A 25,843-nucleotide genomic window follows, 5' to 3' on the forward strand; every position below is an offset into this window, starting at 1 on the left:
AATAATAATAATTGAAGTACAAGGTTTTCTCGCAAACAGTTAATAGATGCGATTCGAGAATCTTAGGTGAGAAATGCTAAAAAAAATTCTGGTGATGTATATTAAATTCGAACTCGGAACAGTTGCATCATAGAGCAAGCGCTCTACAACTTAACCCTTTACGGATCATGAGAAAAAATTTCTATTTAGCCAGGACACACTTAGAAGGATTATAACTGCAGGTGCACAAAATTTATCTCAGAAACAAACCATCCCATAGACTTAGGGAGACCCTGACAGAATTACTCAGAAAATTAATTTTTTCTTGAGTTTGACTGAAACTTTTGCAAGATTTCATCCGCTGTCGTGCTTTTACCTGACCAAAAAGTAAATGTCTTTGCTCTATAGAAGCCTTCGACATTTACTTCTTGGAAATCACTTGTTTTCTCACTTGTAGTGGTTAGAAATTCTTTTCTTTATGCCTCCGTCTTTTAGATCGATAAAATTTCATGAAATCGAAATTCGCATTCGTTTCTTTCTCAAGAGATTTGCATGAGTCTATCCTACTCTTTCTAACTCAAAATTGGACTGAACTAAATTTAATTTGGTGTGATATTCAAAAAAAGAAGAAGAGTGTAAAAGAGTACGATAGACATTTATGCTAAACTTTTAAGGAAGAAAAGCATGTAAATTTTGATCTAATGACATTTTCCTAATCTAAAAGGTGTGCCAGAGCCATTATCTCTTTCTTTGCTTCAATTTGCGTACCAAATGATTAGATTTATCCTTTAGCAGTGATTTCACGATTCGATTGTTTCCATTCATTTTTACCAAGAAACTAGATCAAAATAAACAAATGTCAGCGAGAAATATTCGGATTCAAAAATGGATTTTTTGCGAGCTTTTGTGTGAATTGAGAATTACAAAAACCTGAATTTTTTCTCAATGGAAATGCTTCATAAACTTATACAAGTCGGGTGAAAAGCTCTGAAAACAGACAGCGTAAAGGGAACAGGGTAAAATGAGGTAATTTGGAATCATTTACAATTTGGGACATTTGAGATTTTCTCAGTGTTTTAGAGGTTCAAAAGGAAAAAATCTGTTCCTTTTCTTCTTAAACTTCTTTTTCTTCTATTTTGTGGTCTTTGTTTTCTCCTTGATCATATGAAACACTGAGAAAATCTCAAGTGTCCCAAATTGTAAATGGTTCCAAATTACCTCATTTTACTCTACATAATTCCAAGATCTTTTCTTTCTAATCAACAATCTCCTACAACTTCAACGTTTACTTGACCTAATGACCTTTCAATAATTCTAGACTAAAAATTCTGAAATTTATTCACGTTTCCCGACAGATATAGATGTCGCTGGAGGTCAAATCTATATAAAAATGACGGATGATCAAACAATTCGTACATAAAATATTCGAATTTCGGATTAGCGTAGAAGCAAGTTTTTGTAAAAATTGTTACGTACACGGTACCACTTTTTTAATCAAATTTTCATACACAATTTTTTTTGCAAAATGTATTGTACTCATTGATTTGAGATGCCTATAGTATGAGAAATTAACGCGATCACTTTTAGGACTTGCAGACCACCGTGAAACTTAAATGACCAACAGCAAACAATTGATTTTAAAGATTTTAAAAGAGGAGATGTCCGTAATAGTTTTTAGCTAAGATTATTTACAATGTCAGCTTTTGTTGTCCTATATGAAATCCGGACTCATCAGATCGGGCCCAAATTTTGGGTTTACAATGTATTGACACTCATAGATTGACCCTGTAGGCGATCGGCCGCAAAGTTTCACAGTAACGGAAAAATCCATGGAATGTTTCTCCTATTTTTTTGCGTGAGTTGCCGAGGAAATAAACGCTAATATTCCGCTTGGCATTCTGCGGAATTATCAGCTTTTTTTCGCGTGGATTTCCTTGAAAAAAATCCGGAGTATTTTCTTGCAATTATCTAAGAGCATTCCATGGAAATTGAAACTACATTTCCATTGAATATTTATTCTGAGTATTTTCTGATATCTTTCCGGCCAAGACTGCATGGAGGTAAACGCGAAAATTCCGCAATTATTTTTCGCCCTAACGCTATAATTCTTGCGAGCGAGATATACTCAAATGAACGACATGGTAGCAATATTTTTAACTCAAAAGTAGAACAGCTGAGTGTTCGTCTGATAGATAAATACTCTCCAAGTTCCAAGTTGCCAATTGGCACTTATAGTCCATTTGTTTGTGGATGTTTTTTTTTGTGTGGAAATTCTCTATGAAAATTCCACGCCATATTTAATCACTTTTAGGAATCATTTTGAAGAAAAATATTTTTTAAAAAAAAATCTACTGGAAAAGTCGTGGAATTCCGTAATATTAAACTACGGAAGCCACTAAGGCCGTTGCATGGAAATTTCCACGGAGAATTTCGTAGAAATAAAGAGGATTTTTCCGAATTTAAAGGGCTGACTGCCGATTATACGCTAATAAATCCATAGGAAAGCCGTGGAAATATTCGTCAGAGAAAAGTCCATGGTAACTCGCGGACATTTCTTATTAGACAGTCCTATACAGAGTTCCGCAAACGTCCATTGAACACTAGGAAGAAATTTAGCGTCAAATTCCATCTCGGAAGCTTACGCGGATTTTTAGCGGTAAAATCAGCGGACATGGCAGAAAAGGCTGCTGGAAATCCAATGGAATAGCCGCGGCCGTTGGCTATAGGGCCGGTTCTAAGTTGAGCAAGTACAGTAGACTCTCTCTCAATTGGGCATTTAGGGCAAAATGTCATCTGGTTTATCGATAGATTTGGGCGTCAAAGCCTTTGTAAATTCCACAAAAAGCGCTCAATTATAAAGAATCACGATAAAATAGGAAGAACTACAGCGAATTTGAGCAAATTAGCTTTATAATTAAACGTGAAAATTGTCAACAAAATTTTTCGCCCGATTGAAAAAGAGCCGATTGGGCGAGAGTCTACTGTACACCAACCGTACACAACTGAAATTTTAATGCATTTAGCTCATAAATTGCAGCACGACTTTTAAAATTGTTCAAAAATCACATTTAGGTTATCCCAAACATAACCTCACTTACGATTATAACCTTAATTAAAAAAAAATTCACAACAAACAAATCTCCTTTTACGTTGTAGAAAATCTGTTTTCAGATGCATTGCATGCCTAAATTCGAAATGTTTCGTTTTTTTTCTGTAGCCGTTGTTCAAGGGGACAACATCGAGGAGATCTACAATAAGACAAAGAAGGTGATCTGGAGCCAACAGGGCCCAACGATCTGGGTGCCATCGAAGGAACCACTATGACCAACGGCAACCACTACATGGACACTGCCACCAAGATCAAGGGCCAGGCCTGTGTCTCGATCTGGCTACAATCACTAAATCTTAACCACATGAATTTAATTGTTGTTTCGACAGAGTCTTTTTCTTCTTGTGCGCGCAATGATGATCCCTCTCCACATTCATTTCCTGTTTTTTTTTAATTAATTCTTCTTCAGTGGAGGGAGGGGAGATGGAGTGTGAGAAGATGAGCAAGAAATTGTATTATTTGCTTCTTATTTTATTTTTTCTTAACCTCTTTTTTTTCGTTTATCAGCATTGAAAAAAGTTTTTTTTTTTCAATTCATATTCATTTTACAAAATAAATTACAAATTTATTGATAATAGTGTTAAAACAAAAAAAACTTGTAGAGGTTTTTTTCTTTTATTTTTAGATGGAGTCAATTCTTCTATCAATCTCTTTGATCTAATAGAAAAAAAATATTATTTACAATCTACATTATTTTGGATTTTTCTTCCAGAGAATGATTTTACAAGAGAAATATCGCTGCCATGTCTCAAATGTGAGATTTTTCTCACTAGAAATATATTTAAAAAGTATTTTATTTTCTCATTTGACTCCATCAGAAATTTTTTTGATTTTTATTTCATCATAATTATTATTTTTCTTTTCATGTATTTTATTTATTTATTGCGATGGATGGAAGATTTAAAAAAAATAGTATGAATAATTTTTTGAGAAGTTGACATACATTTTAAAGGCAGATGAAGGAAAAAACTATTACGTAGGACGAGTAAAAAAAGTAAGTAAAAAAAACTATATATACACAAGAATAAATGTTTGTTGACGAAAATGATTATTAATTGTATTATTGATTATTAAAAGAAAAGAAGATTGAAAAAAACAGAGAGAGATAAGGAAAAAAAAACAAATAAATATTTAGACAGATCATGATTATTCTATTTAGCTAGCTAACTACAAATCAGTAATTTATCTCTATTTACGCATAATGAAAGCGAAAAAGAAAGTTTTATCTCTATTTAATGGACAAAGAAAAATAAATAATGCGAAAATGCAGCAAAGCACTTGTAAGTAATATCCATTTTTTCGGAGATATTCATTGATAAAAGATTACCACAAAGTAAGAAACACGTCCCTTCCCCATTTAATGGAAGAAAACAAATCTAAGAAAAAAAACCCTCTAATATTTAAAAAAGAAATAATTAATCAAAAAAAATGAGAAAAGGAATATCTTGTCATATTTAAAGCATTCTTCATTCGCATCTCTCTCTTGCATTCTAACATTTAATATTGATAAAAAAATAGATATTCTGTGAACAAAAAATAAAAGAAAATCTTCAACTTAAGCAATTTTTTTCGAAGAGAAGAATAAAGAAAAAATTAATTTTTAGTGTGACATATATTTCTTCGAATCACGTATCCCCGAAAAATTACTCGAATTTTCTCACTTATAGACAAATTTTCAAAAGAAATAACTAAAATTAATTTGTAGTAAATAAAAAGCAACACCGAAATGTTGAAGATTTTATCTCAGAGAGAAGAAGAAGAAAAAAAATGAAGAAAAAGATTATTTTGTAAGCTTCTATATACATGATTATATTGAAAGAAGATTTTATTAACAAATTTGACAAATTGTATAAAATAAAAGGAAAACTATCCACTTTTACACATCCACTATTTCACCTTCCCACTTCACACGATAAAGGAAATCTTACAAGACAACACATCCCTGTCTATTTAAAATGAGAAGGTAAAACAAATATTTAACACTTTCAGGACTGCAGAGCTTTTTTTTGCGTGAGGGAAATTATGAATCCTTTCCTCTTAGTATTTTCAGGAGCGGTTATATTTAGGCTTTTAATAAATACCAAGGGGTGATTCATTCCGTGAAACCCATGACAATTGCCTGAGGAATGTTTCGTGAAACATAAAAAAGTTTCGAGAAACATTAAGATTTCAATATATTTTACTACACAAAATCAAAGAAATTGCTCGAATTGCTCGGAAAGCCTCAGTAAGTTTGAAGAGACCTAAGAAAACTTCTAGAATAATCGCGGAACCTGGAAAACTGAGAAACTTTTCAAAAAAGAATACAAAGTTCGTATGAAGTTCACGAAAACTGCGATATTTTCGCGAAACTCGAAAAACCATAATAATTTCTGAACAATTGAAGGAAAGTTTGGCGAAATCCAAAAAACACGAAGAGCTTTTACGAATCGTATAAAAAAACTCATAAAGTTCTCGCAAGACATGAACAAAGTTTCCGTGAAAATCGAGAAGCTTGAAAAAAAAACCATTTTGATTAATAAAAAAACTGAAAAAATGCGTGAAGTTCGAGAAAATTAAGACAGTTTTCACGAACACCAAGAAAACGTCTAAAATATTCGCGAAAAACTAAAATAGGTAAGAAAATTTCAACAAGACCCGGAAAAGGCATGTCTTCACGAATTCCGAGAAATTTTCTATGGAAAACCAATAATATTATTGTTATATATTTTATTTCAACACTGAGAAAAAAACGGGGATGCGATTAACTTTTTTTCCTCATAACTTTAGCATTTTTAGGTGTTAAAATATATCAACATTTTTTAATGTTAATTTTACAGCTTTTTAAGGGTAAAATTAACATGAAAAGGGTGACTTTAATCCGTAATACACCTGAAAAGCATAATATTTACACAGATTTCGGATCAATACTGCAGGGTACAAATTAACATTTCCGGAATGTTATTTTAACTTTTTCGGATTTCTCTCAGTGTATTAATGTTTTCCCCTTTTCTTGCGGCCATCACGGAAACGATGGACATCTTTTTATTGTGTTTTGCAATTCCAAGATTGCTTGGAAATCTGGGCTGATCAGCTTGGGATGATTGGAGCCAAGGGAGCCAAGCCTATAAAGACTGTTTGGCTCTAATGACTCTGATGGATCATCTATACATTAAAGTCAGGAGACACTTAACGGCTACGGGGTCCATTTCAGGCACAACAAGGCGGACTTCTCCCCTCGTTATGCGAAAGTGCCCGTGCTTTTCACGGTCCCAAGCTTCATAATGACATATTTTTTCCTATCTTTCTAAACATATGACCCCGCAATATATTTTAAAAACAGGATATTTTTCCATTTTTTTAAAATATGGGTGCCATAAGTCACATTTGTTAGGAAAAATTTAGTCATTATGAAGCTTTGGACTTTGGACCGTGCAAAGCATGGGCACTTTTCCCTACATGGCGTATACATTTTTTAAGTTGATCAAGTTAAATCAATACAGTTTTCATGGCTCTCAAGAAAACTTAAAAAAATATTCGAAAAAACTTACAGAACTAATAAAATTCTTGGAAAGCTCAAAAAAGTTTACATGAAGCTCGAAAAGTTACATGAGGTCCAAGAAAACCTTAAAAGCATTTGAAAAATACAAGAAAAATTTTACGAAACTCAAAGAAAATCTTGAAAATAGTTACATGAAGCGCGAGAAACCTCACGTACTTTACTACTCGATAAAAAAAGAGTTTTGTAAGAAGGATGTTCTTATATCGAGAATATGCAAAAGTTTTGTCAAGTCTTGTTAAAAGTTTGTCAAAAGGACATTTTTCCATATAAAATGTGAAAAAATGTTTTGTCAATTGGTACATAACATTCTTTTGACAAATTTTGAACGAGATCCATTTGTCCGTTTAAGGGCAGAATCACATTGACAGTAAAATGCTCACCGTATTTCGTTAAGTTACGCATTTTCATTGCAATTCTTACTCAAATTTTCCATTACCGTATTATCTTACCTCATACTCGGTGGCACTAGGTGAAAATAACATAAGAAAATTGAAGAAATAAAACGAAAATTCGATAAACGGTGAGCAAAAAAACCACACGATTAATTTCTCTTAGTTTTTTTGCTCACCGTTTATCGAATTTTTGTATTATTTCTTAAATTTTCTTATATTATTTTCACCTAGTGCCACCGAGTATGAGATAAGATAATACGGTAATGGAAAATTTGCGTAAGAATTGCAATCAAAATGCGTAAGTTAACGAAATACGGTCAGGCTACGGCGAGTATTTTATTGTCAATGTGATTCTGCCCTAACAAGACTTTCTCAGAGTAGAAATCTAAGAAAATTTCGGAAAATCCTTGTAACCTAATAAGCTTTGCATGGAATCGGAGAAAAGTAAACTTAAGAAACGTCTTGTGAATTTCTACAACAAAAACTTAAGAGAATCAAGAAAGGTTTAGATAAAATGTAAAAAGAAATATGTATTGAAACTAAAAAAAAAGCTTCAAGAATGTTCGCGAAACTAGAAAGAAGCTCTTGTCAGTGAAATTCTAGAATTAGTAACCCTTTAATAAATATTCAACAATATTTCGTCAAATGTGCTTTTTATTCAGCTGATTAGCCCACGAAACGCCGTTTAAACAATTTTCGGATACTTAGAATCAATGAATTTTGCAAATTTTGTTATGAAATTTTGAAATGACATCATGAAAATCGCATTTTCAGTTTATATTTCGTAACAGAAAACTTTTCAAAGTAACCTATTGATTAAATGAGAGGAACCGGATCTGATTCATATTATTTCAAAAAATTATTTGAGGTTAGGTTTAACTTAACCTTAAACTTTCCATAGTAATCCCATTAGACAAGAGAACTTGAATCAATGTTTTAAAATTACCTATTCGGTATTTAAAAGAATATAAATCACGTATTCAAGTACTTTTAAAGGCACCTTTTGGGTTATTTTATATATAATTTTTAAAGCATTAGAGAACAGTGAGACACCTTTGCAATATCATATTTCAAAGGTGCCCCACTGCCCCTAATAGTCCTAAATTAATCAAATTATTAATTTGTATTTCAAAAGATGATTTTTTTAAATGATGATTTCTTTAAAGAGCAAGGCACTGATTAGGTTAGGAAGTGACATAACCTAAAAAAAGTTTTTTGTATGCCAAACTTTAACGTCTACGTCCTGTATCACATTTTGTTGAACAAATTATTTAGAATCTTTTATTGTATCAGAAAAACCGTACATTTATTTATATCAATTTGAAGTTGAATAATTTAAAAGCTCTTCAAAAAATTGTTTTTTTTTTGTTAGAAAAAAATTAGGTTATGTCAAAACATAACCTCTTAATTATTTAGAAAATTCCTTCACAAAAACAACCAACGGCCCTGAAAGCCTTAAAAATTTGTTTTAAACATGCTACTAGATAAAAAAAACTTACATTTTTGATTCACTAACACTCGCTTAGAAGATAATAACCTCAGAAAGAAAGAATAGAGAAGACTTATATTGAAAGAAAGAAAAATCATTATTCAGTAAAAAAGAAACAACTTATTTTTCAGATGAAAATCGGTTAAAAAAAATGATCGTAGGTAAAAAAATCCTGAGAGAAGTAAAAACAAAGAACAGTCAAAAATTATTAAAAAGAAAAATAGAACAAAAATATAGAGGAAAAACTGATGAATTTCTACGAGAAAGAAATATTGCAAAAGAAAAAGAAAACATTTATTAGAAAGATGAAAAATTGATCGCATATTGTTGTTATTAAATAATTAATTATTTTAATGATGAAACAGAGAAGTTTTGATTGAAAGAAAAAAAAAGTTACAAAATAAAGAAGAAAATGTATTCTGCTCAAAATGCGTACAATTTTCTTTTTTCCGGAGGGTTAACTCTGCGGGAATTTGGGTCAGATATTGATCAAACAATCCGAAGACAACTTTTCAGTTTTGCGAACTTCTGCAGATTGGAAGTGAAGGAATTTTTGGGGGATTTTCCAGTAAGAAAAAATGAAGTTTACTTGGAAGCCTTGCAGGAAGAAGAAGCCTGAACCAAATCCAGGAGCTATTCTGGATCAGGTGATCTCTCAATCATCCTCAAGTGCTTGTCTTCTGTACAAATTAGCTGATTACAAGAGAGGTAAGTTGAGCTTCTTTGAAGCAGGAGGGGAAGAAACTGAATCCATTGAGTTCTGTGCAGGAGGAGAGCTCATTGATGCCATCCAAACGGGAGGGCAGGTTGCTGTAGAATCTCTGATTCGAGAGCAATTTGGAGTTTTCATGTACAACGGAGGTAAAGGCCAGATAATCAATCGAGCTGAATACCTCAGGTGGAAATACATCGATAACCACGAAGTTAAGATACCCATAGAAGCCTCTCTGTCACCTCATGATCCTCTGGGCAAGTGGAAGGATCACAAGGCATGTTGGCAGATGCAATATCGAGGCTCCCTGGGAGAGAGTTTGCTGCATGTTCTGATTATTTGCGACACAAAGGTTCATACAAAACTCGGCAGGATCCTCCTGAGAGTCTTCCCGATGCTGGCTGTGGATGTGATTGAGGGAGAGGAGTATCTGGGAGCTAGTGCTCTTCACTTGGCCATTGCTTACAGCAACAATGAACTCGTGCAGGTAGGACAGATTTTTTTAACCCTTTAAGGACGATTGGAACACCGGTATCCCATAGAGAAAATAATTTTTCCTGACTATCTAAAGTTATTCTTTTCTTATGTTTGTATGTATAGTAAATATTTAAGCTCAAAAATAACGAATTTTTAAATTCTCAAATTCATAATTGATTTTATTTATTTTTTATACTTCCAATTTTTTTTAAGCAAAACCCTTTTGGCAATAAGAACTACAATAACTCATACTTAATATTTTTCATTAAAGCGAAAAATATTATTCATTGGTATTGTCAGAAAAATTACTTAAATTTTTGGGCTATTTTTGTCCCTATCGTTCATAGAAGCACAAAATATACCGAATCAGAATCTGTTGGACTTTCCAAGGTTAGATGTAAAACTTATCATTGATTATGTTTCTCAGTTTAATTTTTATTGTTGATTTTCAGTCCGTAAAAAGTGTCTCGTCGTTAAAGGGCTAAAAGAATAAATAATTTTGAGTAGTATTTGATTAGTAAAGAGTCCATATTCAAAAAAATGCATACGCTTAGGGAAAACGGGAAAAACTGTTAAATAATATATATAAATTTCTCTAGTGCAGAGGTGTGCAAGAACCGTTTGAAACCGAAAAAATGTCAAATAAAGCTTGTTCGTCAATGGTCAAAACGCTACCTGAGCAAACTTATTTTGACGTTTATTCGGTTTCAACGGTTCTTGCACACCTCTGCTCTAGTGTGTAGAGGCAATCAGTCAAAAAATTATTCAAATTGATCATGAATCGATATTTGAACTTTTCCTTATTTGCAAAGATGATTTATAATTATAAAATATTTAACAGCAAGTAATTTTCTTGCTTTTTGAGAACCTATAGGTTATTTAACTTTAATAATCTGATCCTAAGATACATTTTTCCCAATAAAACGTGATTGTTAAGGAATTAGAGCAGTTAAGCCATTTGGCTAAGCCTTAGGTCTGAAACCCGTATTAGGAGGAAAGCTGAGGGTTCTAGAGAAACTTCTGGCGGCTGAAGCGCACATCCATGCGATTGCTTTTTAAGGACTTCGCCATTACAGATTTCATGGCAGATCTAACAGTACTTACTAAGAACAAGACCTTAATAAGTTTTTAATAACTTAATTTTAAAGAGTTGTGGAATATCAAACTCATCACTAAAATTAAAGCCTCTGTGTAAGTCCTTAACTAATAGCTTGCTTATAGACATGAAAAGTACTTTCATAAACTACTTAGTTAAGGACTTTTGACTAATCATTTTTCCTAAAAAGTTGTAAAAAACACTTAAAAGGGTAAAGAATATGTTGCTCATTTAGTTCCAGGGTCTAACGAATTCTCGTCAATAATTTGCCGATTTTTTGTAGGTTTTTTTAAAAATATTATGTAAGAGCATTAGAGTTTCATTTCCCAAAACGGTTTTGCTTTAAAAAAAATAAGAAGTGTAATAAAAAATAATTAGAATAAGTTATTAACATAAGAATTTAAAAATTCGTCACTTTTTAGCTTAAATATTTAGTTATTATATCATACAGTTGGAGATTTGAAAAAAAAAATTCTAAATTTCTATAAACTTGTACTTTACGATTACGTACAAACATTTGGCAGAAATAACTTTAGAAAGTGAGGTAAAATTATTTTCTCTATGGGTCACTAGTGACCAAATCGCACTTAAAGGGTTTTAAAGGTCACTGAAGTCAAATTCTTTACATTAATTCATTACAAACTCTATTTGTAAAGTAAGAGTAACTATTCAAGAAGACAAATTGAGAACCAGAATTCAAATTAGGAAAGAGGATTAAGGCATATTTCAACAAATTCGACGGAAAGTCAAAATTAATCTTCGGAATAAAACGATTTTTGAAAACTATTCACTGTTTTTCGAAAATTATCTGTACGAAGTCATGTGTCTGTGCGAGTAGTATGGGATCTTGATCGGAAGGTGAGCAATAATCAGAAGAACTTGGATTTGTGATTTATGGAGGTAGGGGAATCCTTTGCAGCGTTGTAGCTTAGTTTTGATGTAGGAATCTAAGATAGTTTTTGCAAGTTCTCAGATATTTGCTGTATAACAAATATTCCAGATTAAAAATGAAAATATAATCAATTTTTCACATTAATGATCGAATTTTAATATTTTTTATATTTCTATTTTTACTGCTCGAACTCAAAAAGAGAGCAGTGATATATTTATTTTAAGCAAAAAGCTACATAATTTCAACAAAGTAAAAGTTATTTTTTTTTGTCTCCCCCCTTCCCTAACCCCCCTCACCCAGGTCTTAGGTCATGAGACCTATTTTGACCAGTTCCCGATATTTGCACAAAAACCTAGCACATTATTTGCTGTACTCAAGTAAAAGTTATCATTAATCGGTATTTTCAGGAATACTTCTTAAATTTCATGGATCGTATTGTCAAAATGAGACTAATCGTAAATAAGGGATTCTGTGATTCCATTTGATTCCAGTGATTCCAATTGATTCTAGTGATTCTGTATGGATTCCATTTTAGATTCTATCTGAATCTGATCATAGATTCCATGGATTCTAGCGGGAAAATTTGTCGGTATTCCATACTTGAGTAACCCCTTGCGATTTATATTCTGAGTGGTCGATTTATTAAAATAATTTTTGAAATGCCCTTAAATTATGCAAATATTTACCTAAAAACCACCAAGAGATAACTCACGGAGAGCTTTTGTCGTGACTTCGAACTTCGAACACTCCGTAAAGCTGGAGCGCTTTGTCTTTTCTTTGAAAGAAACTGCACAAAATCTTATACTAAAAACCATAAAGACACTTTTGGAAGGACTTTGGAGAAGCTTATGATGAATGTTTCTTAAGGACCATGTTGTCTTCGAAGGACTTTCAGGGATTCTTTTAGGTTCTATACAATCTGCACAAAAATAGCCACAATCAATTTGGAATGGAATTTTTGATAAATTTTTGAGAAGAAACTCTCGAAAAGCTTTAAGAAAAATACTTTTCCATTCAATTGTTTATGTCTATTTTCTAAATAAGATTGTTAAACACGTAAGAAGATTTTTCGTTATCCCAATTTTCACCAGATTTTCAATAATAAAAGTCGAGACAAAAGAACGGTTTTAAAGAATATTTTTGTGAAAATATTCTTGTTTTTACAAGTAATTATAATGTTAAGATCATAAATGTCGATTTTTGATTTATGGTGAATTTTATAAAATCGAAAGTTTGAAGAACACTTCTTAAGGAAGTTTCAAAGGAAAATTTTAGTGACTTTTGATCCCATTTTCATTTAAAAAAAACCAAATAGAAACAACACAAAAACGGTTTGTTTTCACTCTTGAAAGACCTAATGAAAATGTTTATCGGCTATTCGAAATCCGATCCTCTCAATATCATCAAAATCGGTTTAAAATAGAATTTAATGCAATTTCTCAAGTAAAGTCTTAATGCATTATGAACATTTCTTAGAACATATTCCACTCATAGATTCATGAGAACGTTTATGTGCCCGACTAATTCATCGAAAATTGTTAAAATCGTTGCAAAAATTGATCAAAGAACAAAATTTCCTCATATAGGGTGAAAGGAACGTCTATTGACACTTTTTTAAGAACTTGTGTCAGCACCTATTAACACCCTACTCTGTACTATTTGGGATATTAAATTTGAACATCTCTGTTTATAGTAAAAGGTATATTACAGAAAAAACGTTATATTACTTGTATTTTACTAGATACATTAAATAATTTTTAACATTTTGACAAAAGTGCCAATAAGGGTTCCTTGTCGAACAGACGTTCCTCCGACCCTAGAACAATTTCATAATGAACGAACTCCACTGAGAGAGCAGTATCCTCCATTTTTTCATCCACCATCCACCCCCAGGCCGGAGACCACTATTCTCAACAAATCTTGACATTTTCAGTTGATTTTTGAGAAATGGCGTTACCCTGTTTGTCCGTTTGTGCGTCTGGCCGTCCGGCTATTACCACGCATAGAGCCAAAACGGTTAGGAATAGACAAGTGGGACCTCGGGGAGCCCCCTCCCCTTTAAAACCACCCTTCACATTCTCCTCCAAATCATGTTTTTTGGGATTGCTCGAAAACACGTTGTGCGATTTTCTTTCAAATTCTTGGATACGAAAATCCCGTTGAATCATTCCTAATAACGGTTTTTCAAAGGTCAAAGGTTAAAAAGTCTGTAGAGATCGTATTTCTTAAGTAAATGTGGTCATATTTGGGCTCATTGGAAAGGTTTTGGAATTTCTGATAAAGCTGAACTGATTCCAATCGGTTATGAATCAGTCCATTACTGATTAATGCTGGATTGTAACTTGAGACAAGAACTTAACAAATTCAGTCAATGTACCGGAAATACTTGAAATAGAATGTTCATATTTTGGGATTAGTTTCCTACAGATTAATAAATGATTTTTTTGAAAATAATTTTTTTTACCTATTATGGGGGCGCCGGGAGCCCCTGTCAAACACACGCCTTAACGGTCACTGAACTTAAATTCTGCGCATTAATTCATTACAAACTTTTTTTGCTTTAGATAGAGTAACTATCCAAGAACACAAATTGACAATCAGAATTCAAATCGGGAAAGAGGAAAGAGGGTAATCTTAACAAATTCGACGGGATGTCGTATTTTCTACCTGCCATTTTGAGTAAAAATTTTGCATGATCTTCCGCGAAGCAAGAAAACAATAACAAAATGTATTCCCATCTCTATCGGACTATTTTTCCCAAGTAATTGAAGAACTACAGTTACTAAAAATCCATTCCCGACAGCAGTTCGGACAAAAATTGCCCAGGAATAAATCATCTAAAATCACTCAATTTGCGTATGATGTATAATACTGTGGAGAATTACCTGTGGTAAACAATAATTTCTCTGTGATAGGATTCTGTGATATCTAATACCCTCTTCTTCCTGCCCAGTTTACCTATAAATATATTGTGGTGTTATAAATCTGTCAGGGACTGTGTGTTTCTTGGGCTTCCTTCTACCGTTTGTGATATTCACGTACCTGGAAATATATATTCCTTTAGTAAATGTCTTCAACAGTGATCCGGAACGTAGGCGGCTGGATTTTCCAGAAGACGTTTCCTCGATGACCGCCAAATGCCCTTCACCAAATCCACTGAGGCAGTGAAACACAATTATCACCTTCACCAATTATTTATTTCCACAATTTCTCCACTACTAGACTGAACACAGTTTAACTCTACGTCACTGTCGTTTTTCTGTATTTTAAAGTTAATATTTTTACAACAATTTTACAAAAAAAATCTAATACACTTCTCCTCACGTCTCTTTGATTTTCAAGTCTTCTTACGTAACTTTCAGACTGGTTCCCGCTCATTCCCCTACTTTCTTTCCAGCTGATCCTATTCACCACTTTTTCCTCCTTCTCTCTCCCTCCATGCATATTCAAAATCCAACCGTCTTTTGTCTCTTATTTTTAAGAGATCTCCAATCAATGGAAATTCTATACAATACCATGGTAAGGAATGGGTTAAGGTCATAAAAGGAAATATGTATTTAACAGAATTTGGGACGCTTGTGGGCTAAATTACATTTCTGGATTACAAGATGCTGCTGGGAATAAATGAAGAGTCTTTAGTTATACTTACCATATCAAATTCTAGCCGTAGGAGATTTCACTGATTTTCTTTTTTAATCAAGGGGTAACTCATTTCCATTTTTTCTGACAAAGGTTTCTAGTTTCTCGGGTTTCGCGATGCAATTTTTGGGTTTCTCGGGTTTCGCGAAGCGTTTCTCGGACAATTGACGAGGGTTTCTCAATATGAGTTACCCCTTGTTTTTAATAGATTTATTACTGAAAAACTGAAAAATTTTCTGCAGAGGAATACGCAGATTTGATAAGATTTTTTTTGGTGCTACTTTCGCATAATATGCCTTAATTAAGGACTAAATAAGTACTTACTAAGGATTTCTTTATGAACTTGATAAAAGCCCTGATATAGCATTGCACTAGTAACGCCTTACTTGTAACTAACTTCTTTAACGTGCTAAAACATCAGGATCTAATTGATGCTGGTGCTGATGTCAATCAACGAGCGATCGGAAGTTTCTTCCTCCCTCGTGATCAGCAGGGCTACAGACCAGCTAAGAACACGGATTACGAAGGCTTGGCTTACCTGGGAGAATATCCTCTTGCATGGGCAGCTTGTTGCGCCAATGAGAGTGTATACAACCTCCTCTTGGACGTTGGTGCTGACCCCGATGCCCAGGACTCCTTCGGGAATATGATCCTGCATATGGTAGTTGTCTGTGACAAATTGGACATGTTCGGCTATGCTCTGCGCCACCCGAAACTTCCTGCTCGCAATGGGATCATCAATGATGCAGGACTTACTCCCTTGACTTTGGCCTGCACTCTGGGCAGAGCTGAAGTATTTCGGGAGATGTTGGAACTGAGTGCAAGGGAATTCTGGCGGTACAGCAACATCACCTGCTCTGGATACCCTCTAAATGCCCTGGATACGCTTCTCCCAGACGGAAGAACCAACTGGAACTCTGCCTTATTCATAATTCTAAATGGGACAAAAGAGGAGCATCTGGATATGCTGGACGGAGGAATAATTCAGAGGTTGCTGGAGGAGAAGTGGAAGACCTTTGCAAGAGGACAATTTCTCAAGCGTCTCCTGATTCTCTTTGCGCATTTATTCTGCCTATCCTTGAGCATCTATCTGCGTCCGGAAAGTGAGAAAACCGAAGTGGAAGGAGCCGAACCTACAAATTCGCCAAATGATGAGGATTCTGATGATGACTTCGACGTAACTACAATTATCCGATATTGTGCTGAGCTCTGTACAATTGGCGGAGTTCTCAGCTATGTCATCTTCCAGCAGGGAGATGAGGTCAAGAATCAAGGACTAGTGGCTTTTCTGAGACAACTTCCTAACTCTCCGGCTAAATTCATCTTCCTGATTTCCAACTTTCTCATCCTGGCATGCATCCCATGCAGAATTGCCGGAGATACGGATACTGAAGAGGCGATTTTGGTATTCGCTGTACCGGGTAGTTGGTTCCTGCTTATGTTCTTCGCAGGGTGAGGGATTTCTCTTAACTTTTCTCGGCAGAAATTAAATGTGAATTTTACTTTTTAATTTTCAGAGCCGTGAGATTGACAGGACCGTTCGTTACGATGATTTACTCAATGATTACAGGCGATATGTTCACTTTTGGGATCATTTATACAATTGTCCTCGTAGGATTCTCCCAGGCTTTCTTCTTCCTCTACAAAGGTCATCCTCAAGTAAGTTGCGCATTTAAAATAATTAGGATCGAAAGCATACCATTGCAGCTACTCCAAGATAAAGTGCAGGAAATGTTAATAAAATACTTAAAAAAGAAAATAATTCTTACTGACGACCATTTATTTGAACCGTCACGAAGCACCATTTTTTATTTATTTTTTTTTAAATATAATATCAACACAATTGATTTGTAAATACAGTAGACTCTCGCAAATTCGGCTCTTTTAAGATCGGGCTACTTTTTAATTCGGGCAGCGGTTACATTTGAAAAAGTTTGTTGTCATTTTTCAAGTTTGATTATGATTATCAAATGAATCAAATATGCTCAAATTTAGCATGGTTTGTCTTAGTTTTGATGTGATTTTGCATTATTGAGGGATTTTCATGCAATTTATGATATATATCAGTGTGTAAACTCAATATCTATATGCACATGTCGCCCGAATTTCTGTCTAATTCGGCTGACATTTCGGTCCTATATGCCCGAATTTGAGAGAGTCTACTGTAAGCTCATAGTCACAAAAATTGGCCTTTTTGCAAATTTTCGAGAAAATTTGTTGAAGTCAAAAATGGAAATTCAGTCTAAATTTTGTTCTTCAATTTTGACTTTATTTTGCAAATTCAAATTGAAGAACAAAAATTAGTCCGAATTTATCACTTTAACTTCACCTAATTTTCTCGAAAATATGCAAAAAGGCCAATTTTTGTGACTATGAGCTTATTTACCTATTTTTGCCCTCCGCGCATTGGGAGGGTTTTAGCTTAACTCTTTTGCGTCATTAGGGTCATATATGACCCAGGGACAAAAACATTTTTTTTTGACTATTTACATTATTTGAAATCTATCGGGTTGTGCACGACATCATAATAGAAAGATGTAAGATTCTTGACTAATTTTCTCAAGACTCCAGATATTCAGGAAAAGAAAATATTTGCGATCAAAAATTACTAATTTCGAACCTTGTGAAATGACTTTTCTTTTTCAAAATTTTTTATATTATTTTTTTCAGCAAAAAGTTCTTTAGAAACACAAAATAGAATATCCAAAGATTGTATATTGCATATTTTGATATAATTAACTACTCTCAATTTTCCAGAAAAGCGTGTAGAATTTTCCGGGTCATATATGACCCTATTGTCCCCAAGGGTAACAGTGTTTTCGTCCCAAGCCTATAGCGAAATGTAGTTGGGACATTGTTTTTCTTTGTGAAATGCAGGTGGGACATCTTGCTCCTGGACATTTAATTTTATATCTGATGAATTATAACATATTTTGCAATATTTTTAGAGAATTCTGCAAGCGTTCCATATTGTACAATTGTATTGTGTGTGAATAAATATGTGGATAAGTTTATTTTTGCCAAATACCACTCAAAATTATGACAGTGACTGTTCAAGGGATTACCAGGAAGATTCCTTGAACACCAGGAGTACAGTGTTCATCAAAACAATCCAGTTTGCCATGGTTTTGGCCAAATTAATAACTTCAAGCAAAAAAAGCTCTTAAAAAGCCCATGATATAGATTTTGAAAATGGTATGTACACTTCCCTTGAGGACAATAGGGTCATATATGACCCGGAGTTTTTCCGAGTTTTCACGCAATGGATTTTTTTTCCTCTCTGAACTATTATATTTGATCATAAAGCATTAGGAAAAACTCAATTTTACATGAATTCATCTGCTGTATAAAAGTGTGACGCGAAAGAGTTAAGCTACGTTTCACACTTACTTAGGTAGCTGCTACGTCCCTTTGGTTTTTTTATTAGATTTTGTCTTGAAAAACCTTTTGAAAGTCTCCACACATTTTGAAACTTTTGATTTCTGCTCTTGTATCACCGGATGTTGTTTCTCCCCTTTCTCCATCACTCTCTCCTATCCCCGACATAGTCCCAGCAAATACGCACTCCTCCCAGGAGTCCATACTGAGACTCACCTCTTTCCATCTGCAAAGCTTCTCAAAACACTAATCATAAATTGTGAAAGTATAAATGGCCCATACTCCGTATGGGCCATCCGCAGAATATGGCCGGAATATTCCCATATTCCGGCAGAATATGGCTCCATATTCTGCCGTCTTGCCCGTTGAGGTCGGTTTTGAAGTCGGCGGCTGCCGCAGATAGTCTAAGAGGAAATAAATCTATCTATCTATCTATCTTTAAGCAACCAGGCCTTTCGCACTAACCTCCTATAGTACTGGCGACTCTCCGCTGACAAAAGATCTGTCCCATCGGAGTTACGAAATGTGCAATACGAACGTGCAAAATACGAAATTTAAAATACTAAAATACTGATACTCACAATTATGTGAGTGATAGTAGATTGGGTAACCAACCCCAGTGGGAAGTCACGGATCTGAGGCTAACGAACAACGGATCTGGTTCTTCTAGAGAGAGTTGTGCAAGGGACTAACACCCCTCTCCGTAAAAGCAAGATAATGTAGTTCAAGTCATATTATAGTCGTATTGTAAAGGAGATTGTGAAGTTTCTCCTACTACGCCTTTTCAAAAGCCTGACTGGAAGTCATAGAGGAGTCTATTTTCATTCAAATTTTGCTAGATCTGCTCGTGCCTTTGGTAGTATAGGAAAAAGGCTAATGGCTCTGAAGTCAGAAGGATATTTGGGATTACAAATTTTGAGAATAGGAACTACAAGAGCCCGTTTCCAAGTATCAGGGTAATTTGAAGTTGTGATTATATAGTTGAAGACAGGTTGAAGATATCTGTGAGCACTGGAGTATTAGCGGGAGAAAATTTTTGATAAATTGAAGGCAAATGCTATCACACCCCATAGAATTCGCGTGCAATACAATACAATATCACAGGGGGGGGGTGACATTAGCTCTGAAAAATGCGACCGGTTTTAGTGTAAATTTTTGCCTGTTTTCGTACACATTTCACGATATCGTCGGTTGCCTCAGCAACTGTGATAACTGCATCTGCTTTGTGTCTGCATTCATTGCAAACGCCGCGCAGCGATGCGTTGCTTACAACGAATGCTGACACAAAGCAAATGCAGTTAGCACAGTTGCTGAGGCAGCCGACGATATATCTACAAAACTACGTAGGTTGCCAATTTGGGTTTTTCGGTTGCCTATTCAATATTAAATTCGCTTTTATTTTCTATCAGTAGTTTTTGCTAATTCATTCTACAATGACAGAAAACAGCTAATTAACTCAAAATGTTTTTCGGCTCGCTAGAAACATATGGGAAGCATAGGAAACGTTATGCCCCTGCAATATCATGTAATACGACTCCTTTATTAATTTATGTCCATCATCATTATCATTTTCAACCGCTTATCCCTATTGGGGTCGCGGGCCCATGACATCCAAATTAGAAGCCCACGCTTGTCGATCCTCCGCCACTCCTCCGATCCTCGATCCTCCGCCAAGGCGTTCCAAGACAAGATTCTGAATTTGATTCAGTCACCTTGTTCTAGGTCTGCCTCGAGGTCGACAACTGCTCACAATGGCTTGCATAGCTCCATGTAGCCATTCTGAAGTGCCGTTGTCGTAGTGGTAGGCCTGTCAAACCTGATGTCACTCCAGGTCCAAAGCCTCTTTCGTTACTTTGGTGCCCTCTAACCCCGGGACCAGCCGTTGAAGCAACAGCTTGTCCATTGCTTCGCATAAGTCGTTTCCGGTGCAATACATCCGTCTTCCGAAGCTCTACCGTGTGTTTTATTGCTGATAGGTTACTGCGACAACAGAGTGCAAGCCTGATGCACTGCACAGGCCTCCTTACCCTCCAAACTTTTCATAATAATCGAAATGGATAAAATTGGCTCTACGCGATTCTTTACCTCCAAAATTCAACTCACGATCGAATTTTAACGAACATCGAGTCAGAAGCACCTTGAGTTGCACGCATTTCGGGGTCACCTGTAAAGAATCTCAGCTACCATAAACTTATCTGGGCTTATCACTGGTTTTTAATTTTCGGCCACTGCTGTGGCTCTGATTCAATCTTATTTCACTGGAAGGTCTATAATCGTGAAGTCTTGTGAAAATATTCTTTCTGACTTCAGACTCATTAGCAATAGATTAGTGTAATCTCTTGTCAAAATAATTCCACGCCTTCATTCCTTAATAAGAGCATTGATCAAGGGTTAATACTTGGGCCCACTCCTTTTCTCCCTCTTCATTAATGAGTTTAGTCACAGTATTACAGAATTGCTCTTGTTACCTTTATGCAAATGATCTTCAAATCTATCTTTTGAGAGTGAAACTTCTGAAACTTCCTCTCAGGCTTCTCGCCTCATGAATGCCTACCTTTCCAAAATTGGGCACTCGGAATTATCAAATGTGTTTCTTTTGAATTTCAAAAAATATCCAAGTTTTCTAAAAAAAAAGTATCCCATGTTATCTATCCATTACATCTTTACGGTGAAATTATTTATTTTTCTGATTAGATCAAAAACCTGAGCATAATACAACTCTCACATGGTATGATTAGACCCTTAGACATTTTCGGAACATCACGCCCTATGACCGCACGAGAGCTTCTTCGGTTTTTCAATACGGAGGAGAACTATTATTTCTGCCTGATAGTAACACAATTCGTCACCTGACGGTTTCCTTTTATGATGTCAGGTATATCTATCTGTGGCATAAGTCGCCAGGAATCATATCACCCTATACAGAAACGTTTTTATTGGTTTTAATCTGATATTTCTTTCGAAGATGAGAGCTGTTCTATTCCTGTTTTATCTGTTGATTTTGGATATATCGAGTACATATCAAATCATTTGATTTGGGAGGCTCGATCATGGTTCAAGGACTCTTGGTGCGTAAAGCAGTGACGGTATTTATAAAACTCTTTTCGTTATGGGTATTACTGCTTTTGTTAGCGTTTCCGTTAAAGGAGTCTTCGTATGAATCTATACATGACTCCAATCAGTTGAGAAATACCATCTCTCCAGCTTTATTAATCTTTGATCTTAAAAGACTGTTATTATGAATGATTCAACCACATTTTTCATGTTGATAGTGTAGTTCAATTTATTGAGCTATTTTACATTTGTGTTTTCTCGATGGCTGCTCAGTGAGAACTAACTCCCTACTTCTATTCCTAGCGTCCATCTCGTCTCATTCACCTCCCTCTTACTCTACAGAGGCGGCTTTACAATACACCTACAATAATTCTTGAGTCAACCTATGAAGGGAGGAGGTCCCCGAAAGTCCCATGTCGCTATCTATAATCGTTCGACCTCAAGATCTGACGACGCGACCGGATAAACAGAGTCTCATTTCTCAGAAATCGTATCTCGAAAAGCGCGTTTCTTTTTTCAAAGCAGCTTATTATACAGGAAAAGAAATAACTTATTTTTTCTAGGTGGCTGCTTCGCTCTTCGCCAGTTATCCCAGTACCTGGATGGCCTTGTTCCAAACTACCCTTGGCGACTATAACTATGCCGATCTCAATAACACCACCTACCCCAATCTGGCCAAGACCGTCTTTGTGATCTTCATGATCTTCGTGCCGATTCTGCTGCTGAACATGCTGATCGCCATGATGGGCAACACTTACGCCCATGTCATCGAGCAGTCCGAGAAGGAGTGGATGAAGCAATGGGCTAAGATTGTGGTAACTCTAGAACGCGCTGTATCCCAAACGGACGCTAAGAAGTACCTAGAGGACTATTCAATAGCCCTGGGACCCAGCAATGACGATTCTGGATTTGAGCAGAGGGGCGTAATGGTGATCAAGAGCAAAAGTAAGACCCGTGCGAAGCAGCGAAAGGGAGCTGTTAGCAATTGGAAGAGAGTTGGAAAAGTCACGCTGAATGCACTAAAGAAGAGAGGATTGACAGGAGAAGAATTGAGGAGGATCATGTGGGGAAGGGCTTCAATCAGTAGCCCAACGAAGGTGACCAAGAAGAAGAGAGATCCTAATGATCCATTTGCCATTTCTGCTGCAATTGACGTCATGTCATTTACTCATGATATTGTCCTCTGTGGCGATGGAATGACTCCAGAAGGGACTCTTCCTGGTGCCCCTGGAGCTCCTGGACCAAAAATGGGAGTTAAAGGAAGTCTACATCCTAGCCAATTAATGCAAACTACTTCAGATTACAAAGATCCTCTGAGGGAACTTGTCTTGATTTCCGAAGTAATTTGCGTGAATGACAAGAGTTACATGGCTAACGTTCAATCTCTGGCCAAGGAAGCTACGGTGCTAGAGAATATCCTGGAAGTTCCACTAAAATCAAAAGAACCGGAAAAACTTCCTCCACCTAAGCCAGTTCCTCCCCCTCCTGTTGCTGCTGGTCTCCAGAGTGCAGCCAACACTCTGTTCCAGAATCCTAAAGATGTCATTGATCCGGAAAAGGAAAAGGCTTTCTTGAAACAGTTGGAAGCACTCGAGGATACGGACTCCGAGGCATTCGGCGACAGGCCAGTTCTAGGCAAGATTTCTTTGATTCGCCGAGCTAAATCCGCAGTTAGTCGTTCTGCCTCAGCCAAGAGGCGCAATGATGAACATCCACTGTTCCATATTGCTTGGGACGAGACTCCGGCTGAAGTTCCCGTCGAAACTACTCCTCCAGCTGGGTCTCCTCCACTGGAAGGGATCAACAATGAAGCCTACGAGGAGGATGAAGTTGTGACAGTGGAGGATGTCAAAAGGCAGATGGAAGCCTTCCATTTGCGTCCCAGGAAGCAATCTGTGGATTCTCAATCGACCACTGTTGAAAGGGCTCACAGAGAAACCAAAGAAACTGCTGCAGCACCAACTGCATCCTCCTCTTCTGGCAAGAATGGGAAGTACGCAAAAGGGAGAAAAATTGCAGGAAGGAGCTCCAAGAACAAGTAAGTAAACCGAATTGAGTGAACAAGATTTATCAACTGGGAATTTTTTCTTCCCTTTTTAGAGTTTCCCCTGCAGATGGAGTTCCTGAAAAAGCAGCGGATGATGCAAAGAAAAAACGCGGTAAATCAGCACCTCAAGCCGGAAAAGGTGAAAAAGGTGACAAAGAAGGTCCCGAGTCGCCTCCAGATCCTCTTGAGCCATGGAGCACTCGTGAATTAGCTACTATAAATAAGCTTCTGGACACTGAAGAGGAGAAATAGAAAACTAGTCCAGTTCAATGCTGGCTTAAGAATGAAATGTCTCTTTACAAAATCATAAAATCCCTGTTCTCATCAAATGAGAACCGAAAAACGTGTTTTCGTGTTGCCAAAATGTGTTTGGCCACTTCCTGATCACGAATATAATGGTTGGCTAAGTAAGGGCCTTGCCTTGACAGACCTAAGAATTAACCGAGAGACAGCATAGCGTAATTATATTCGAAATAATGGTTAAAACATTTCGATCATTTTCCACTAAGCCGTCTTTCAGCTTAAGTCGTAAGTGTGTCAAGGACATAACTTTCCCGGCCGGCCGCTCTTTGCAGCTTAATAGCTCCAGAACGAAGAAAGATATCGACTTGCGGTTTTCGGCAAAGGTTATACATCCCATTTTGAATACCCACCTTTTTGTTTTCTCAATAGCTCCGCCCCTATGGCATTGATCAGGCTCAAATTTGAGTATGTTATAGCTGGGCCTTAGAGCTTTTTAAGGTCCCCGACCCCTTTGACCCGAGCTATAATACGAGCTTCAGACCTAAGACTTAGCCATCTGGCTTAACTCCTCTAGTTCCTAATCAGGCATGATTCTTTAGAAAATTGTTATTTAGGATTGGATTATAAGGGCAAATGATTCATTATATTTTGAAAAATCAATAAAATTGTTCATTATTTAGATTTTTGAGACCTTCGGAAACTGGGCTAAACCTCCAGTCTGAAGCCGGTATAAGGGTCCAACAAAATTTTCTTAAAATGGCCATAACTCCGGTTCTAATTGTCAGAATTTAAAAAGTAAGGGCGTTTTGAAAAGCTCTCGTGAAATGCCATTTCCTCTTCTTACATTGCAAGTTCAAATAAACCACCGCTAGGGGCGCTATTATTAAAAAGATTTTTCAATTTTCTAAATTAAATAACTCAAAAATTCCTTTGTGCATCGGGCTGAAATTTTAATATGTTGTAGTCGCTGATTATATCTATCAAACTAAAAAATACTTAAGCCGATCCATAATCCCTGACCCGAGCTATAAGGGACCAAAGTTCGAAAATTGACCGGCCTCTATCTCCGGTTCTAATTAACATAGAGACCTAAATTTTACCTTTTTGGTTTCGTCTCGATGAGCACTTTCAGATGGAAGTTCAAAAAGTCACCACAGGTGGCGCTGTGATAGCGTCAAAATTCATCGAAATTCAAAGTCATTTTTCTCAAAAACGGCATTGTGCAAGTTAATGAAATTTTAGTATGTTGTAGTCTAGTCTAGGACGTTTCCAAAATGGGGCGTAAGTGTGCTGTGGTTTCAATAGAACCGGAGATATAAGGGGTCAAAGTTCACGAAATTCAAAAAATCATATCTCCGGTTCTATGAGATCGATTTTGATGAGTGATGGCTCAAACGAAAGATCTCACCAAATGCTGCAACTTCCTAGAACATTTGAACTTCGTGGGATCAACAGCAGGGGCGCCACAGTCGAAAAGCCAATTTCAATATCACATAACCTCAATTATCTCGACACATGCTTAACCGATCTTGATGATTACTTCGACATAATTGTAGAGGACATTTATGTCTATATTTCGTCCATACATTATTTTTCTATCAGATAATAGGATCTATCCGATTTTGCCGTTTAAGTGTGAAAAATTGATTTTTCCCATAATAACGCTTTGGCACCACTCACTCAGATGCCAATTTGACTGCTTCTACTCGACCAAGACACTTAAAATTGGGTTTTAAATGGAAAGTATTACAAAATTCAACAATTCTTTGATATAGTTGAAGTTCATCAAATGAAC

At 35.8% G+C, this 25,843-nt stretch overlaps 2 protein-coding genes across 25 annotated transcripts in view; both read left to right on the forward strand.

Moving 5' to 3' along the window:
* The window catches only part of LOC129808208 (disks large 1 tumor suppressor protein), a 158,061-nt gene extending 153,113 nt beyond the window's left edge, over nt 1-4,948 (forward strand). For all 24 annotated transcript variants that reach the window (XM_055857991.1, XM_055857996.1, XM_055857994.1 and 21 more), the window contains one exon: nt 3,197-4,948. In XM_055857991.1, the coding sequence (XP_055713966.1) occupies nt 3,197-3,303 (107 nt within the window). In that variant the 3' untranslated portion in view covers nt 3,304-4,948. The remainder of the gene's footprint in view (nt 1-3,196) is intronic.
* Nucleotides 4,949-7,942: 2,994 nt separating this feature from the next.
* Nucleotides 7,943-24,117, forward strand: LOC129808214 (uncharacterized). Its single transcript, XM_055858020.1, has 6 exons — nt 7,943-9,218; nt 9,279-9,709; nt 15,748-16,778; nt 16,844-16,985; nt 22,322-23,796; nt 23,859-24,117. The coding sequence occupies exons 1-6, from the start codon at nt 9,089-9,091 to the stop codon at nt 24,055-24,057; spliced, it is 3,408 nt and encodes a 1,135-aa protein (XP_055713995.1). The 5' UTR covers nt 7,943-9,088; the 3' UTR covers nt 24,058-24,117.
* The last annotated feature ends 1,726 nt before the right edge of the window (nt 24,118-25,843 follow it).

The sequence above is a fragment of the Phlebotomus papatasi genome, chromosome 3 (genome assembly GCF_024763615.1).
Source record: "Phlebotomus papatasi isolate M1 chromosome 3, Ppap_2.1, whole genome shotgun sequence".
In the NCBI taxonomy this organism is placed as follows: Eukaryota; Metazoa; Arthropoda; class Insecta; order Diptera; family Psychodidae; genus Phlebotomus; species Phlebotomus papatasi.